The 17,711-nt window shown below is 35.9% G+C and overlaps 1 protein-coding gene across 5 annotated transcripts in view; it reads left to right on the forward strand.

The window, feature by feature from the left end:
* Positions 1 to 17,711, forward strand: part of EPS15 (epidermal growth factor receptor pathway substrate 15) — a 72,638-nt gene that overhangs the window by 41,823 nt on the left and 13,104 nt on the right. For all 5 annotated transcript variants that reach the window (XM_074876062.1, XM_074876064.1, XM_074876066.1 and 2 more), the window contains 6 exons: positions 3,110 to 3,195; positions 9,010 to 9,082; positions 14,034 to 14,195; positions 14,775 to 14,972; positions 16,875 to 17,072; positions 17,631 to 17,708. In XM_074876062.1, the coding sequence (XP_074732163.1) occupies positions 3,110 to 3,195; positions 9,010 to 9,082; positions 14,034 to 14,195; positions 14,775 to 14,972; positions 16,875 to 17,072; positions 17,631 to 17,708 (795 nt within the window). The remainder of the gene's footprint in view (positions 1 to 3,109; positions 3,196 to 9,009; positions 9,083 to 14,033; positions 14,196 to 14,774; positions 14,973 to 16,874; positions 17,073 to 17,630; positions 17,709 to 17,711) is intronic.

Here is a 17,711-nt window from a genome sequence, read left to right on the forward strand (position 1 = left end):
CCATTTTTTTACTTCACAGATAGTTTAAATGTCTTCATAGTCTGTTGATTGCCATCTATCTTAATCCAGCAGTAGACTGTAGCTCAGCAGTTCAAGCTGTATTTATCAGAATGGTAGAGGTTCATCACAAATTCTTACTTGTTTTACACATCATGAAGTCTGATGTGAGTTACCTTTTCTTGGTTGTGCAAAACATTGACCTAATTCTACAACTTTCTTAAACAGAATGAAAAATTCGCACCTGAAAAAATGAAACTCAAAATTTGGCACTACTTTTGAGTTTCTATAACTGGTATCTAATTTCCTTTTACATTCTGTTTTTAAAAAGTAATTGCTTTATTTGCAACTCTACTAATCTTTTTTGTATGTTTGCTTTCCTTTCTATGTCTCTTCTAGTTTGGACTGTTTTTTCCATTCTGCACCACTCTGCTTTTCATCCTTATTATTCTGTCAGTTTGTTAACTCTGCTTTCTCAAGGTTAGAGAATCTTTGCTTTTCTAATATTTACTGTCTGTTGGTTTAATAATGAACATCCTTCTAAAACTCTTACATAATCACTGAAATAGCACAGCACTTCTCTGAAGTGTCACAGTATGTTGCAATCTCAAATTATTGCTGATTTCCAGTGTTGCTCATCTGGAAGAACCTCAAGGTTCTTCCTTGAATCCAGACCTCTGTGGCTGTTACCTGTTGGTAATATGTGCTGCTTAAACTTAAAAGAGAAAATGCTATGTCTTTTCCTGTTGAAATTGCTGGGAAGTGGTGACAGAGTAGTAGCCCGATGCGACAGTTGGCAGTTATCATTAGGACTAATACCCATGGTTTTACTGATTATACTGCAGAAAAGTTAGTGATTAGAACAAATTGGTTTGGATCAGTGTTGGTTACTGCTATTCTGTGCATGTAAATTGTTTTTGTAGAACTCTCAAAGACATCAGTGTGGAGTTTTTTTGCATTATTAACATAAACGATAAAAGTACGAATATTGTGAAAGAAGGTAAGTTAGCTTTTACTTAACTCTGTAAATCCTTATCAAGAACTTGTTTTACTAGATTAAGCTGAACCTTCAGCTCATTTTGAGGTTTTTCAAAAAAGATGTTGCCTTATTGGTATGAAAGAATCTGTCCCAAGATTATTGCTCAAGAATTGAACCCAAAGGATAATGAGTAGGCAGACATGGCTGGTTTTCCTGAAGCGGTGTGGGTTACACTGTAAAAAGCACAAAAACTTAGGCTTGATCTTCTGAATTGGCCAATATGAAGGTAGTAGCAGAAATATCAGTAAGTATAACCGTAATCCATTATGTTTCTTAAGCAGGGAAAGTTCACTTGTGATCCTTCTTGGTAGATATTCAGAATGCATATGTATGTATATTGCTGTTATCCAATGGTTGGTTTCCTTACAGAATTTTATTACCACAGTAGTGTAACTTTTATTTCAGTTTTGGGCCTGAATGGGATATGGTAACAGTCTAGTACTTGTTGCTATGTTTCTTTACTTGGAACCTAGTTTGTAGTCACCAAATTGCATTTGCATTACCAGCCATAAAACTTAAACTTACATGCAAGTTCCTCTTAAAGAATTTTGACAGGAGTCTTCTTACTATTTTGAGTTAAAAACTCAAAGCATTGTTTGCATGCATGTTGCAGTGTAGTAAGTGGCAGCAAATAGCTCTAACCTTCATCTTTGTTAACTTGTATATTGAAGCTAAAAATGTTGGCTTTCTTATTCCTCCCACACACTAGTTCTCCTGAACAGTTGAAAATAAGATTGAACTACATTTTCTTCAAGTTTGATGCTGGCGTTGGTGTGCAGAATTTCTTTAACTGATGAGAGGAGGAGGCCTGGAAAGAATTTGTACTTGTAACTAATAGCTCTGTATTTTCCTTCTGTCCCTTTCCTAGAAGAAATAAAAACTTTCTTGTTGGAACACCATGAGCAACTCTGCAAAGCTCTTGTGCAATTCCTTTAGATCAGGATTGAACATCATAGCTATTTTCCCCATTTGAGAAGCTATACAGGAACCAGTTTAAGAATAGCTGTATGGGCTTTTTTAATTGTCGGTTCATGCTGTTTGTTCTAGTAAAATATGCACAAATAATCTATAGTTCTGCTGAATAATATTCTCTGCCACAGTGTTCTCAGGTGTACTGTGTAGGTCTTTAGGTCTTTTCATGGACTCTTGGTTTTTAGTATTTTTTTTTCCCGAGAGTATAAGCTTGAATAAACACGTAGTTAATATCATCTTCATTTACATTTAGAGAAACCTCAGCAATTAAGGACTTTTTTGTTATTTTGGGTGTATCACTTGTCTTTTTTAAGTATAAGTATATACTTTTCCTCTGAACTTTGTGTTTGTCCTGGGTGACTTTAATCAAGACTTGAAGGAACTGATGTATTTATAAAATGCAGTTACAGTGACTGGGCTTCCTAAACATGTTCATGTTGTGATAAGGCACAGTAGAACAGTTACAGCATTTGATAATTTGTGTCTTCAGCATTTGTTCTATAGTCATTTATGTATAGTTTTCTTAAACAATTTGTATTACAGTCATCTTATTATAAAGACATTAAGTAAATAGGAACTCATGGGTGTAACTTACCTATGACTTTGTATTATTCAGTGCTCTGGAGGTTCATGTTAAACAACTCAATGTCACTTAAAGCACTGCAAATAAGTGTCTATACTCTGCAGTAGGAGGATCACCAAGGTGAAGAAATATAAATATAGAAGTAGTAAACAAACCAATCCACTCTTAAATTAATGTTAGGAAGCCAGGTAAATGTTAACTGCAAGATAAATCTCATTTTAGAACCAGATATTTTTTTTTTTTTGTACGATCAGGTAGTCCTGTGCTTTTGTGGAAGATGTCTTCAAGAGTTTACAGGAGACAGACTCTCTTTGAATTAGTAGATGCCTTGGATGTATCTTGTGTTCTGTTAGTATAGCATCTGGACTGTTTTGGGTGGTTTAAGATTGAAGATTTGAAATACAGTGCTACCAACAGTTGTTACAACAGGATAGCTCCTGCTGTCACAAAAAGTAAAGTGAATATAGTTGTTGGACAGCATAAACTATAAACTAACAGTATTTATTTTTATCTTTCAGAGTACTCAAGGACCGAATTCTGTAGCAGATTTTTCTGCAATTAAAGAACTTGATACATTAAACAACGAAATAGTAGACCTGCAAAGGTAGGTAAAGGAGGAATAGTCATAGTGGCCTTGGATTCAGTTGTGCTACTTATTGCTTTTTAAAAACCAATTCAGTGCATAAGAGAAGACCAGGTGGTAATAGTCTGCTTTGCGAAAATAAATGGTTAGGACGTCTGTAAATGTCTGTAATACTGTTTAACTCTAGTACTCTTTGCTAACTTGGATGAGTGCATTTAATAACGGCAAGACACTGAAAGGTCTGTCCATCATGTCTTCTGGGCATGTTTCAGAGAGCTGCGTGTGTTAGCATCCTGAGATGGAAATATTCTCTCTTTATTAGCAGATGAAAATGGAGCAGATCTTTAGGATGCTGGAACCATTATATAAATTGGTATTAGTTGTCTTTGATTTGTAGTGGGAATTTTAAGGAGTTTTTTTCTAGTGGCAGTAAGGAAGTGAGATGGGAAAGATTAAGAAGTGTGTAGGGTAGGGAGTGGGAAGATGACACTTTGTATGTGGACCTCTGCTAGGGTTTTGATGGTGATAAAGATGGACATGCTTCTCTTCAGTAAAATAAACTGTTTTACTGAGAAAAATTGTTTTAATTTGAGGTCTGCAGACCCTTGGATTCCATTAATTATTTCTAAGGTAATTAAGGTGATGACTTCAAGTGACCAAGAAAATCAAGTTCGTATCGTCTTCGGCATACTCTCAAGACATAGCAGATATTTTTCTTCAGTGTTTTGGGTTTTTTTTTTTTTGGCACTATCATAGATCTGGAAATTCTATTAAGAACAGTTAATTCTACTATTTTATAAGTGAGGGTGCTTTGTCATGATGAAATCTGCCTGTCTTATTCATGTCACTTGCAGGACTGATTTAATTTGGCAATGTGTCAAAGCACAGTCTGTTTCCTAAATACATAAATGTTTTTTCACTTAAACTGCTTATCCTCCCTCTTATTACTCCCACTGCCTCCTCACTTCTCCCTGCTCTGCCTTCCTTGGTTGTTCTTCAGGTTGTATTAATTCCAGTTTTGGGCTCTCACATTTATTAACCTGAAAAATGATTTACAACCATGTATATTTGATGTTAGTATCTTAGAGGGAAACAAATTGTTCACTAGCATGAATTTTTAGATTAAGTTGGTTTTCAGTAGGGGAGCTTGCAGCCTAACAGGCAAGCCAGTCTGTTTATGTCTTGTTTTCCTTTGTTGCTGTGAGGTATGAAGGAACCATGGCCTTTGGAAAGTCATTGCTTCCATTTCTTCAGTGGCAAATATACTTGGACAGTTATTTAAGACACATTTGATACTAGAGAGATTGTTGAAGATATGGTAGGGACAACTAATAGTATGTATTTATTTTTAGAAAGGGGAAACTTACTTTGATATGATTTAGAGGTTCAGAACAGAACTGGATTAATAGTCAGAGGCTTAAGCCTGTATCCTCAGACTGTAAGAGGTTTGTGTGGATTCATTGAGAATGCCTAGCAAACTCTCAATGTCATAAAGTGAGTTGTGACTCAGGTAAAACTTTTTCATTTTTATTTTTTTTTCAAGAAAATTATTTTTTAATTACTTGGAAATGCTTTAGCCGCTGTAGAAGAGTTATTTTGGTAGCAGAGTAAATGTTACTTTTCTCTTCCTTAAGCACAGGTGGCAATGTTAGGCAACAGATTAATTTTTGTGGTAAATGTAGGAAACTTTTTTCATCTTTGGCAAATCCACATTTCTGTTATAACTGGTGAAGTACACTTTCAGTCTTGATAGTTATCATATAAAAATGTAATTTAAACTTAAGTTATTTTTATTCATTATTAAACAAGATGTATTCAGCTGTTGAACACAATATATAATAATTCTAGTCCATGATTCCATTGAGAAGTATCCATGAGAGCTGCATTTTTGGGACCTAATAATAGAAATTGAATCTATTTTTGAAGTGCACTTTAAAAAAAAAAAAAGCAGCAGAGGAAATGCCCAAAAGAATGACAATGTGTAGAAAACACAGCTTTTTGAGAGACTGAGCAAAGAATACAGGCGTGATGTGCTTGTGGCTCAACAGTTTGTATGGGAAAGATTTCTGGTAGCTAATAGCTTTTTAATGTAATTCAATAAAAGCCATGTTAGGAAGGTGGAGATTGAGGATCAGATGAAAAATAAAATGCAGAATGCTTATTAGTGAGGATAATTCCCTTCTGGTAGGGGGAATGATTTGCCTAGGGACGTTGTGGAATCTGCATCATTTTGAGCCTGTCAGCACTGCTGCCTGTAAGTTCTGTTTCAGTTGCACTATATTTTTAGAAAGCTATTTGAAGCTTTTTTGATCAGCATTGTGGGAGGCTAGACCAGATGTTCTTAATATTCTTTTTTGAGCCATAAAACCTTTTCCTTCCCCAGCAAACCCTGCTTTTGTGCATTTAAAGCTATCTATGGCCCACAAATCAGTGGAATTTCTTCAAGCTTTACCAATACTACATTCTTCTCTAAGCGTGTTAAGTAGTTGAGCTTAGCTTAGTGTATATCTCACCAGAGGGGCCATCCTTAACATATGCTGGACAGCAACAGTTACATTGTCTTGAATGTAAACGAGGTTAAAAGGACCATAAAGCTGGTGAATTGGTGTCTCAAAAGTAAGGAAACAGCAAAATGTCCCCAGGAAAAAAGGGCAACCTCTCCCTGCCATAGACTTGTATCAAGCCTTTGTTTCAAAGTGCAGAGATCTACAGCTTCTTAACAAACCAATGGTAAGAATTTTAATGTAGGCTAGATTATGTCTTCTAATCTCTGGTTTGAAAGTAACTGAGCTGTTGCAGCTGAAAAGGTTGGGGGCACAAAGAGGAGAAGAAACAAGGCAAACCCTAGGCATTTTTTCCAGCATTGCCAAACTGAAGTACTACTACACTAGGAATTCCCAAAGTTACCAATGTATGTGAAGATAAGAAATGTTGGGCAACTGTGAGTGTAGATAATGCTACCAGCTCTGTGAGTAGTCATCTGTCACTTATGGAAAAGAACTATATGTAACTAAGGTGGTTTGAAGCATTGGCCATCAAGAAGCCTGGCCAGGGTTGTTTCATGTTTGGCTTGAATGCTTCTACTGACATGGGGACTCTGCCATTGTCAGCTATAACAAATATTTGCAGTGTGCTGACTCCCATTTATAAATTACTCCATTCAAAAATTAGTATAAAACTTATGGATTTACTAAGATTATTCGATTGTAAATCATGAACTATCTGTATTGGAGAAACCATCTTATTAGTTTTCAGTTTTTCTTAATCATTGCTTCCAGTGTCTTTGATGTGAGGTTCTCCTGACTACTAATAAAATACATAGGGAAATTGCTTTGCTTTCATAAATTGACTTGAATTGGTTACCAGTTTCCTTTACTGGCAAGACCACAGTTCTTTTTGGGTTGTTTTCTTGTTTGGGTGTTTGGTTTTGGTTTGGGTTTTTTTGTTTGTTTGTTTTTTCCCAAGTGCTGATGTGGTAAGGGACTTTATGATCCAGGAAATCTGTCACACCCAATAAATCAATTTTGTTACTTGTTTTTGGTTCTTTCAGTTGCTGAGCATTCCTACAGGGGCATACCAGATAGTTTGTAAAAGAAATGGAGGCATTCAGAAGAATTAGTGAATTAAGTAGGTCTGTGTTGTCTTTTTTTTTTTTTTTTTTTTTTTTGAAACAAAGACGCATTACTGGGTGGGGAGGAGGGGATGTGTTATGTGTAGACTATATACGCTCAGCTTGTTTTCCTTTTCTGGAGACTGCTGCCTAAGCTTTTCTTGTTCTGCCTGACAATACTTCTTTCACTTGATTTTTTTTTTTTTTTTTTCTTCTCCAATTCATTGTTTGTGTTGTGATTTGGCCAGTGTAAGCTGCCTGTGGGTGGGTATTGTATCCTGTTGCTTGCTTAGCATAGTCCAGATTGGAAGGTTTAGGTACCTGGCTTTTGTTGAAATAAAAGGGAAGTGATCTTCATCTTTGACAGTGTCTTAGGCATGTCAGTGACAGTAATGTGCAAAGGCTGTTTATTAAAGCATACGCACCTGCTTGCATTTCTGTTTCCTGCTCAGTTTTCATACCAGAGTAGGAAAAATGACAAGTATTTGTTTACCTAGTCAGTTATTCTCTTTTATCTTCAATCAGGAATAATATGCCTGAATGTTTGCAGTGCTTGATTCGTGTCTGAGGCCTTGAAGGTATTTCTCAGCCTGACTTGTATTTAGATCTGTGGAAATGCTTTAATGAGAATGAGACCCTTTGTTCATGGAAAGTCACAGAAGGCAAAATCGGCTGAACTTGTCTCAACCCAGTGCTGCAATGCTTTAAATATTTAAGTGTAACTATGCTACAAATACTAGTTTATTGAGCTAGAGGAGTGTGCTATAGCTCTGATGGAAATGGTAAAGACCTGCTTAGAATTTCCATAATACTTTTTTTCTGATGAATGGAGAGTGAGGAACTTTATGAAACTTGAAGGTTCACACTTAAAAAAATAACTAGCCTTGTTCTTCAAAGTCCCTCTTTCCACATCTTTCCTTTGTCTTCCATTTAAACCTTCCCTTTGGGCACAATCAGCAAGTTGCTCTTTAATCAGATACTGAGATAATAATAGCAGAACATAATCTATAGTAATTATTTTTCAGAGCAAATGTTTATTTAAGATCTGTGACATCTGGATTTTTTTATTTTTAATTTTCCATTGTATGTGGTTTAGCAGTAAACAGTTCCTTAGCTTGAGTAGAGAGAGCTTAAAGTAGACCTGCTTTACTTTGGAGACAGAAATGCTTTCTTCTGTATTAGATAAAAGTAAACAATAAGACTAATAGTTTTAGATTGATTACCAGTCTGCTGCTATTAAAATGTGAAGTTATCTTAACTTCAATATGTACTAGTAATATAATTTGATAGCTTTTCACTATGGTATTTCATGTAGAAAAGTTAGGTTTATTGTTGTTCAAGTTCTAACTTAATGTGTGTGCTGATTTATTAACAAAATCCTTATGAAAGTAAATATTTGTGTACAGAAAATAGTGTTAAAACAGTAAAGCTTAATGCTTTTCTGCATCTGTGAAAGGAGAAAAGATTCCATATACTGTCTAGAGATAAACACTCCTGATTTTTTTAATAGTAACTCTTCTGAGTTGTATCTTGTTTTTTTTTTTTCCCTCCCTTTCTTCAAGCTATTGTTATGTCTGACTGCTAAGAATTTATTGATGATAATTCCCCTGTCATTCATAGACACATTTAAACTTGAATAAATGTCTGTAGAGACAGACTTGATATGACACAGCAAATAACTGCGTATGGAGTCTCTGAGCAGATAGTGATTACAGCAAGCTAACCTTTCTTCTTCTGACTGAGCTTACCAACAGATACATCTAAAAATCTGATGGGCAAAGTCCATTAATCAGCTAGATTGGCCAGCTGGAAATGTTTTCTAGCTGCTGTTAGCATAAGAATTACTGTGTTTGCAGGGGTTAATAGATGGAATCTGATGCAATCCCTCCCACTTTTCCCAGCAGTTTTCATTAGACAAGTGCTCCATAGCAACAGTGAGATCACTGGAGACAGTATTTCATTGATTTCTCCCTCCCGCCCCCTTCCATTTTTGAGCCATTCTTATCACTGAAGTGCAGTTGGGTGAAAAGACGGGGGTTTTTATGCAGAACACTTATGTGGGCTTCTGTCTTGTAAATAATTTGGAAGGCAGAAATCCCTTACATCTTTTGTATTTCATGTTTCACTATGTATTTAAAGAGAGATACAGGTTTAGGGGGCTGGATAACTGTACCTGCTGTAGCTGATGTTCTTAAGTATTCTTGCATTGTTTGCTGGTCTTCTAGGGAAAAGAATAATGTAGAGCAAGACCTGAAGGAGAAAGAAGATACCATCAAGCAGAGGACAAGTGAGGTCCAGGTAAATAAGACACAAAATTATTGTTCGGACACCTGATATTGCCCCATGTGGTGCTTTAATGGCAGTGGGATTACTGAGTCTTTAGATCACATCACTTATTCAGTAAAAAGAAAAAAATTGGTAGCTGAGACAAAGAATGTACGTTGAAGTGTATTTTCTATATGAATGTGGGTTGGTGTAGGTGTGTATATTTATATAAGTGTGTGAGTTCCTAGGATATGTAGCCTGCATGGAGTTTTAAATGAAAAATGTTACAAAGGAATAGATATCTTTTTCTTTTTTTTTCTTTTTTTTTTTTTTCAGCAAGGTTAGCTAATGTATAACCAAAACTAAAGAAGACACTGTAGGACTGCAAATTAATAAACTTAAGTGGCTGAATTAAAAGGGCTTGTATATGGGGCTGCTTCTTAAGAGTCGCAGTAATTACCAGCTTGGGAGGAGTGTTGCCTCCAGCTAATTTTTTCTAATATAAGTGAATTTTAGGCGTAATCTGTTCGGGGTTTTTATGTAAAAGGATGACATTGAATTTCCAGAATATTAGAAAATTTAAATTTTAAAAGTGTTTTGTAGGGATTAAATATTACACAGTCTGTATCAGTGTTTAGGGTGCTAACAGTCTAGCCAAGCTCTGAATTAAATGCTGCAAAGCAATATTTCAATTAAATTTTAAGCCGCAAAAGCAGCTGGACTTGCAGCTTTAAGAAAAATCTTCAGTGTGATATTTGATCACTTACATTTATTTTTACATTTATTTTGAGAATCTTTATTATTTTAAATAATCTTTATTTGATTAAGAGCAAATAATGCAAGATTTCTGCATTTTACTGTGTGTTGGGCAGGAAAAAAGCCAATGTGTTACAACCGTTGTGAATTTTGTGCTTGGCTATTTAATAACCTTAAAGCCTGGATGATAATTAATAGTCTGACCTTTCAGAAGATAATCAGATGCTGGCCTGTTAGTCACAATGGCAGCCAGATTCAGCAGCTGCAGGAATGCATACAGAAGTTGCCCGTGTCTGTGGTTCTGCCCATGCATGCAACGGTCATTCCCCTTCCCACTCTGCTGATTGCCTTTTCACACTGTTAACAATTCTTATGGGTATTCCTGGTTTTGCGCACAGGATGATTTTGTTAGTGTGTTCTGGAATCTGTGTGTGTTCATACGAAGGTTGAGTTCTCTGGTGCCTTTGTACAAAAGGTATATAAAGCTAAGTAAAACCCTTGCCTTTGATGTTATAGTATTAGTGTCATCTGTATATGTGTAGTGTTTGATAGTCAGCAGCATCACAGAATCAATTAAGTCATTGTATCTAGAGCAGTAATGTTGGAAGCAACTGTCTCGGGTCTTTAACCTCTTAGTGATCACACAAGCTATTTGTCTCTTGTTAAATATAGAGTTATAGAGTTCCATTGTCTAGAGAACAGTATTACAGGCTTGTCAGAAGAATGAGAAACGGTCAGGATCAAATAGGAAATGGCTGCAGCACTTATTTAAGCTGGTGGCCCTTTATTTCTGGTGCCTTTCTTGTTCCTGAATGTTGGAGGACCTGCATGTTTCAGGAAACTTTCTAGAACTTCAAAGAATAGTGGTGACAGACTGAGAATATTTTTACATCATGCTTTTTTCTTCTGGTTTCATTCTTAGTGGTGACATTTCTAAAGATGATGTACAAAACCAGTGCATTCTAATCTGCCACCTTAGATCAAGCTAGTTTCGTGGCGTCACACTCCAGGGTTTCTGATACCAGAATTACTTCCATGGACACAAATTGTAATCTCAAATATAGCCATGGTCTGTGATGGATCAAATTGGTTTGTATGGGAGGAGGGAAAGAAGGACAGTTTTTTTTTTTTTTCTTCTATAAAATAATGTATATACTATGTAAATAGATGCTAAAAAGCAAAGACAGAACAAGAGTTGGAAGGAAAGCATGGCGTACTGATGGGTTTTAATGTGCTTTTTCAAATATCAACTCTTCAGTAGCGAAGATTAAGGACTGTTGTTTCTTAAAAAGTTATGGGCAAAATAACAAAGATCAAGAAACTTCTAAGGCACCATTTCCTTAACTTACTCTGTGACTGGATTAGCATTTTCATTTAAATATGAGAGTAATAAACTCAGAAATAAAACGTTCCTCTTGGCAGTAGAGAACTTTGTTTTACAGAGTTAATGTCTAACTAAAACATCAGTTTCTAACCACATACCAAGTGGCATCTGAAAATGTCTTTACCTGGCTGTCCCCTTGTTCTTTCATCCCCAGCCTGCTCTTCTAGACACAGATGTTGGAGCACAGTGCATTTCAGCAGAGAGACACTGCCTCAGGCAGTGGGCTTTTGGACACATTCACAAGACTTTCATCTTCCATCTAGCCCTTCTCATGTATGGGCATGCTATGTCAGTCTACCTGCTAAGACTCTGAAATAAGTGGCGATTCTCCTGGCTTTCCCAACAATTACATGTTCCCTAGAATTTTATTGACGTGAAGTCAAAAGGTCTATGTTTTGCTTTTCAATGGGATACCGAAACTTTGTAAAGAAACTTTCAGAACAAATGCGTGTTACTCCTGAACAAAGCATCATATATGTTTACATCAACTGGGAAAAAAAATTAACTGCATGTGAGACACTGCTTCAGAGAAGAGGGAGAGTGAAAAAAAGGTGAAAAGTGTTTTGGGACTGTGGCCTTCTGAGTAGTCCAGAACATTTCTGGCCTTTTAGCTGCTATCTTCTTGTTGGCCTAAGTTTTCCTAAACAGGTTTACACTCTGAGTATCCCACTCAGCATTGGATTTTTCTCTATTCTTTGCTGCAGTGCACCAAAGCCATTAGAAAGTCAGTGAAGTTTAACTTTTATGTGCTCTTTCAGGCTTAACAGTTCTTAGCTCATGAATCGTTTTGAGAAGTACAGACTGGCAAGCCATTAAATCCTGGAAATACAGATCTCTAGACTTTACTTATCCTACACTACATTAGCATGAAGAGTTAAAAGGATCATAAATCTAATATAAAGATTACTATTACCATAAAAATGCTAGTTAGTACCACCTCAAATATGTTAATGATTTTCATATGCAGTCTCATTCCGTGCTTGAACATTAAGATGCTGCTTCTCTGAGGGTGTTATTTGAAATCAAAGCTTAATCGGAGCCTGTTTTACTTCATGAGAATGTGTCTTTGTGTATTACCTGCAGTTCTCTGTATTGTATCGATTCTGACCTTTAATTTTGGAGTGGTTATGTTGAAAGTGTCTGAGTTTTTGTTGGGTTTTTTTCCTTCTTTTCTCTTGTGGGAGCCATCAGGCTTAGTCAGGTCTCTTCAGTGCTTCTCTATGGCTGTGCCTAAGAGAGACACTGGGATTCAAGGAATGGTAGCAAGAGTGGAGGTGATCTATATTTAGCTTGTGTGTAAGCGAATTCTTGCTTCTTTTTGGAGAAAGGAGATGGAAATCTCTTTAAGCTGTTACTTTTTTTCCCATTGCCTATGTTGAGTGTCAGCTGATACTTGCTTTTCAAAGCGATATAAAAAATGAATGGATCAAGAGTGTCCCAGTTATTCAAGGAAGTAGCTGCTGTAAGAGCTTTTTGTGTATGCCCTGGTTTGTCTTTCACAGATTAGAAGTAACCACTAATTCACCTAGTCTTACTGCTGTACATCAGTCATATACCCTTTACCAAATTTCAACTTTGACTTTGGAGTTTTTGTGTGGTTTTTTTGCTGTTCTGGTTTCTTGTTTGTTTGTTGGGTTTTTTTTTCCTAAAAGCATCTATGATGTTTCTTTAGGTAGTCTTCCAGTTGTCTTGAGGTTGCCCTAGCATCTGACTGCTGCACCATATGCCTTTCTATCTGTCTTTTTTGTTCTAATTATCTGGAGATGTTAGCACATGTGGATAAACTATCTCCCTCACCAAAAAAAAATCCAAGCAGAACACCCCTAAAAAATCACAACAGGGTCTTAACTTAGAGCAGCACACAAATGTATGATCTAATCAGAAATTAACATCAGCTTGTTTTCTTATCCTCCTTAATTTTCTTTCATCTCCATTCATTTTTTACTGTTGTTCATGATTCTTCCTTCAATTACCATATTTTCTCAGAAATACTGCAGTCTTATCTTTTCATCTAATACTTTTCCTTTTGTATTAATCCTTTTTGATCTCTCTGTATTATCTCTTCCTCTTGACTTTGATTCTTTCTTTTCCCTAAATTATTTTCTTGATATTATTTCAATGTTATCTCTGCAGTTTAAGTATAACCATTCCTGTTGCTCAGAAATGAACTAATTATTATATGGGGTTACTTAATGTACTTAGAACACAAGGAACATACTTCTGTTTCATAAATTAAAAGATGCCATATTGTTGTGTGTGTAGTGTGCATTTCTTACCAGTGCTGTTACATGGGAAATAAGTTTTTGGCTGATCTTTGCAAATTGGAGGCAGGGGATGCTCTAGAAGGGAGTTTATTTGGGTTAATAATGCACTGGTTTGGTCCTTTACCATGTTGCTAAAACAAGTTCCTAGTTTTTGCCATGTGTTTTTGAAGGGGGAAGGAGCAGAATAAAGAATTTCTATTATTAAGGAATTTGGTAAAACATATTGCTAAAACACAGGAGAGAGACAATGTAGTAGCCTGAATAAATATGGCTTCTAAATTCAAAATAAAACCCTAACCTCCCTGTGAGTAAAACAGTTGATCTTTGTGTTGATGCACGATCTTCAATATTTCAGTGAGATTCTTTTTACTGAAGAAAAAAACAAATAACTTGATTATTTTTATGTCTTAGAATTAGAATTTTGAGAATGCCTGCTTGTCTGACACGCTATAAATGCTAGCTTTTGAAAGATAATTTGTTGATACTTTGAAATCTGAGTTAGTACCACAGTTTACACTGTGGAATTTAGTGATTAGGAGGAGAGAGGGAACAAATGCAAAGCTAATCTGTTTTATTACAGGATCTACAAGATGAAGTAAAGCGGGAGAGCAGTAATCTGCAAAAGCTGCAAGCTCAGAAACAGGAAGCACAGGAAATCCTTAATGATCTTGATGAGCAGAAGGCCAAGTTGGAAGAGCAACTTAATGATATCAGGCAGAAGTGTGCAGAAGAGGCCCATCTGGTAAGGTCCAGTGGCTAAGGCCCTTGAAAGAGTAAATGCCTTGTTTTGAAGGACTTGCAATGTTACAGTTATTAGGGCAGGAGAGAAAACTTGAACGAATAAACAGCCTGAATGTGAAGATTTTGTGACAAACAGACATAGGAAATATGTCTCTCACTTCAGTGGATTCCTAATTTAGTATCAGTGTGTCAACAAATACACTGAGATATACTTGCACACAAATAAGGTTAAGTGCAAACAAATAATGCAAGAATTATAATGCAATATAAGTGTAAAGAGAAGCACTGATTACTGGGGCTGAATTCATAGTGGTTAAAAAAAATTCTTATGTAGATTTTTTTGTAATATAAAGCTATAGTATTTCTTCAAAGTCTAAAATTATATTTTCAGTATTGGTGAGCAAAACAGCTAGAATACTATGATCTTATTGAGACCAGTAGGTAATTAACCTTTCATTTGGGTATGATTTATAATCTCTGCAATAGCTATGAGGTTTTTACTTTTCCTGGTCATAAATAACAGTATTTGGAAGTGTTGGGTTTTTTCCTGTTTGGCTTTGAAATATCGTTCATGCTTTAGATTGCCATGCTGAAGGCTGAAATAACAAGCCAGGAATCAAAGATTTCAGCATATGAAGATGAACTGACCAAAGCTCAAGAGGAGCTGAGTCGCCTGCAGCAAGAAACTGCAGAGCTTGAGCATTGCATAGAGTCTGGGAAAGCACAGCTGGGACCTCTTCAGCAACATCTGCAGGATTCACAACAGGAAATCAATTCAGTAAGGCAGTGTGAAAGACACCCCCCCACCCCCCCCCCAAAATATTTTTAGCTGACAACCTTTAGTGTGCTTTTTCTTAAGGGGAAGGCATTGTTTTCTTTTTTCTTCACTGTTTGCTCTTAATTTTAGTTGCTTGCCACGTGTGTTCTGTGCTAGTAGTTGTCAGGATTCTTAAAGGTTGACTGAAGTCACTCAAGATACTTAATGATTTTTCTCCAAGTTTTCTTAATAAAAAGGGATTAATTCATTATACTTCATAAATAATTTGTCTTAATGTAATGAATGAAGAATGGATAATGCATGTTTAAATTCTCTATGCCCAGTAGTTACTTAAGCCTTCTTCCTCAGCCATGGCCTGGGGCACGCTCTCACTATGCTTTAATTGATGTGAAGTTGGTATAAAATTACTAATAACATTTACTTAGTGCATTTTGAAGGGGGAAAGTAAAGTGAATGTAAGAATAAATTGAATTGAGACTGGATACTGAGCAGCAGAGAGATGGCTGCACAGGTTTTTAAGCATTGTGCTTTGAAGTGTCTGCTGTTAAAGGAACACTTTTAGCTCCTATCTGTAATCAGTGATTTATTATGACTTCAGTGATTCATTAGCTTGCACACTCTTTCCTCATCGTTCTTCTCCTTCTCTGACTTGCTAGCTGTCTAATACATTAGCCAGAGTCATATTGTTATCAAGTTAAAAACAAAACAAAAAGCCTTCCTATTAACTTTGAACCATAGAAGTGGCTGACTTTGGGGTTGGTCATTTCACACAATTCATGTCTAACTTGTTAACAATTTTTTCTTAAGACTTCCACTGCTAGTGTTCATGCCAGAACACTTTCTTCTGTTGAAAAGCCTTTATATTCATAATTTTAAAACTTGACTTTGAGGTTTAGAGACTGAGAAGTAAACAAATGGATTTTCCATTGTTTCATCACAGGTAGAGAGAAGGTTGTGATATTTTAATATTAATATACTAGCACAAGGTACTTGCAATAAACAGATTCAAGACTGATAATAAGTGGCTATACTTGACTGTACTACAAACATTTTTATTGTTTTATATCAGTACTCCTGATTTTAATGCTCTTGGCTTACAAATAACAAACAATAGGTGCTTTGGTGCTTTAGGCAAGATTATCTAATGGTTGGTCTGAGATCAGTGTATTTGGAAGACACCTGGTGTTGTCTTTGCTGCCACCTGACTTATGACACATGCAGGGCAATGATAACTAAATATCTGAACTATGTTCATCCTTCTGCATAATCTGCCAAATCCAGTAATTCCTTCGTAAGTGGCAGATTGGTTGTAAATGTTTGCTGTGAGGCACTGCATTAAGCATGTTGCTGAAATAGTGACACGTGAATGTAACTGCTTAGGAAGATACACTGTGTATTTTGTAAACCAAAGTCATGTGGGAGAGGATAATAAATTTGTAATTTTCTCTCTTAGAAGATGAGAATTCTGATAAAGCAGCCTTTTTAATTTAGAGTTGAATGTAATTGCAAATACATAATTAAAAAAAAACAACAAACCAACCACCAAAAAACCCCACCCCAGAACAAAACTTAAATGAACAAAAACCCCCTGAAAGCTCTGCAACTCTTCTTATGAGTTTGAGTAGGAAGAGAGCAACAAGTCTTGATGTTGCAAGTGATACACTGCTTCCTTGGTTAGGAGAAGGTTCTCAGGTCTGTCCTTCAACAACATTGCTTCTCTTCTAAATCAGATTTGTGCTTATCTCTCAAATTTCACCCTTTTGATGGAAAGAACATGGGTTTTTATATTTGCTTTTAAAATAAGACTTTCAGATATTGTCCATCTTATATTTGAGGGGATGATCATATACTAGCTTCTGTGTGCTGCCATACTGATGCATCTACATTTATTTCTGTTTACAGGTGCAGACAAAACTTCTTGAGCTGAAAGAATTGGAAAATAACCAGTTCAGTTGGCACTCTCAGCCACATAATACACTTGTTAATGGAACTGTGGATCATTCTAGTCTTAGCAACAGCAGCAGCGAAACTGCTAACCTTAATGAGAATGCTGAAAGGGAAAGTATAGCAGAAGATGAACAAATAAACAGTGTGTCTCCAGTGAGTAGTGTTTTGCCTGCTTGATCATGATGCAATGCAGCTGTGAAGTTGGAATAAGTTAAGAATGTATCAAGATTGATTATGTTTTTAAACACTTGCGCAAGTGAAATTTCAGAGTGTTTTTCTGAGGGACTATGTTTCCACAATCTGAAAGTTGATAAGCAGAAAAAGAGGCAATTTTAGCTTGGCTGGAAAGTGGCAATAAAATTTTTTCTGTATTTGTTTCCAAAGAAAAATATCATAAATTGAATAGTAGAATTAACATTAAAGGAGAGCAGCTGTCTCCAGTTGGTGCAATAAGAATGGAATAAGGAATAGTACAGAAAATCTAAATTTGTCTTGCTCTAAATGTACCTCCTTATGTCCCAGTAGAGTCTTGATTTTTTTTTTTTAAATTTTTTTAACTTTCACAGGGTTTATGGAACACTTCAGTATGTTCTATAATAAGTGTAAACCTCTTGAAGTATCCTTTAGTATTTTCCTTTAGCTATTTAATACTTAAAATTATATTGTGTAGTCTTCTATTATTTATGGTGAATTGCTTTTATCCTTATATAGATAAGGAATAGTCCTGAAACAACAGCTTCTGTTGTGGAAGAAGAGAAAGAGACCCCAGCTGCCACTACTACCAAAACAGTG

The sequence above is a fragment of the Strix uralensis genome, chromosome 8 (assembly GCF_047716275.1).
Source record: "Strix uralensis isolate ZFMK-TIS-50842 chromosome 8, bStrUra1, whole genome shotgun sequence".
Lineage (NCBI taxonomy): Eukaryota > Metazoa > Chordata > Aves > Strigiformes > Strigidae > Strix > Strix uralensis.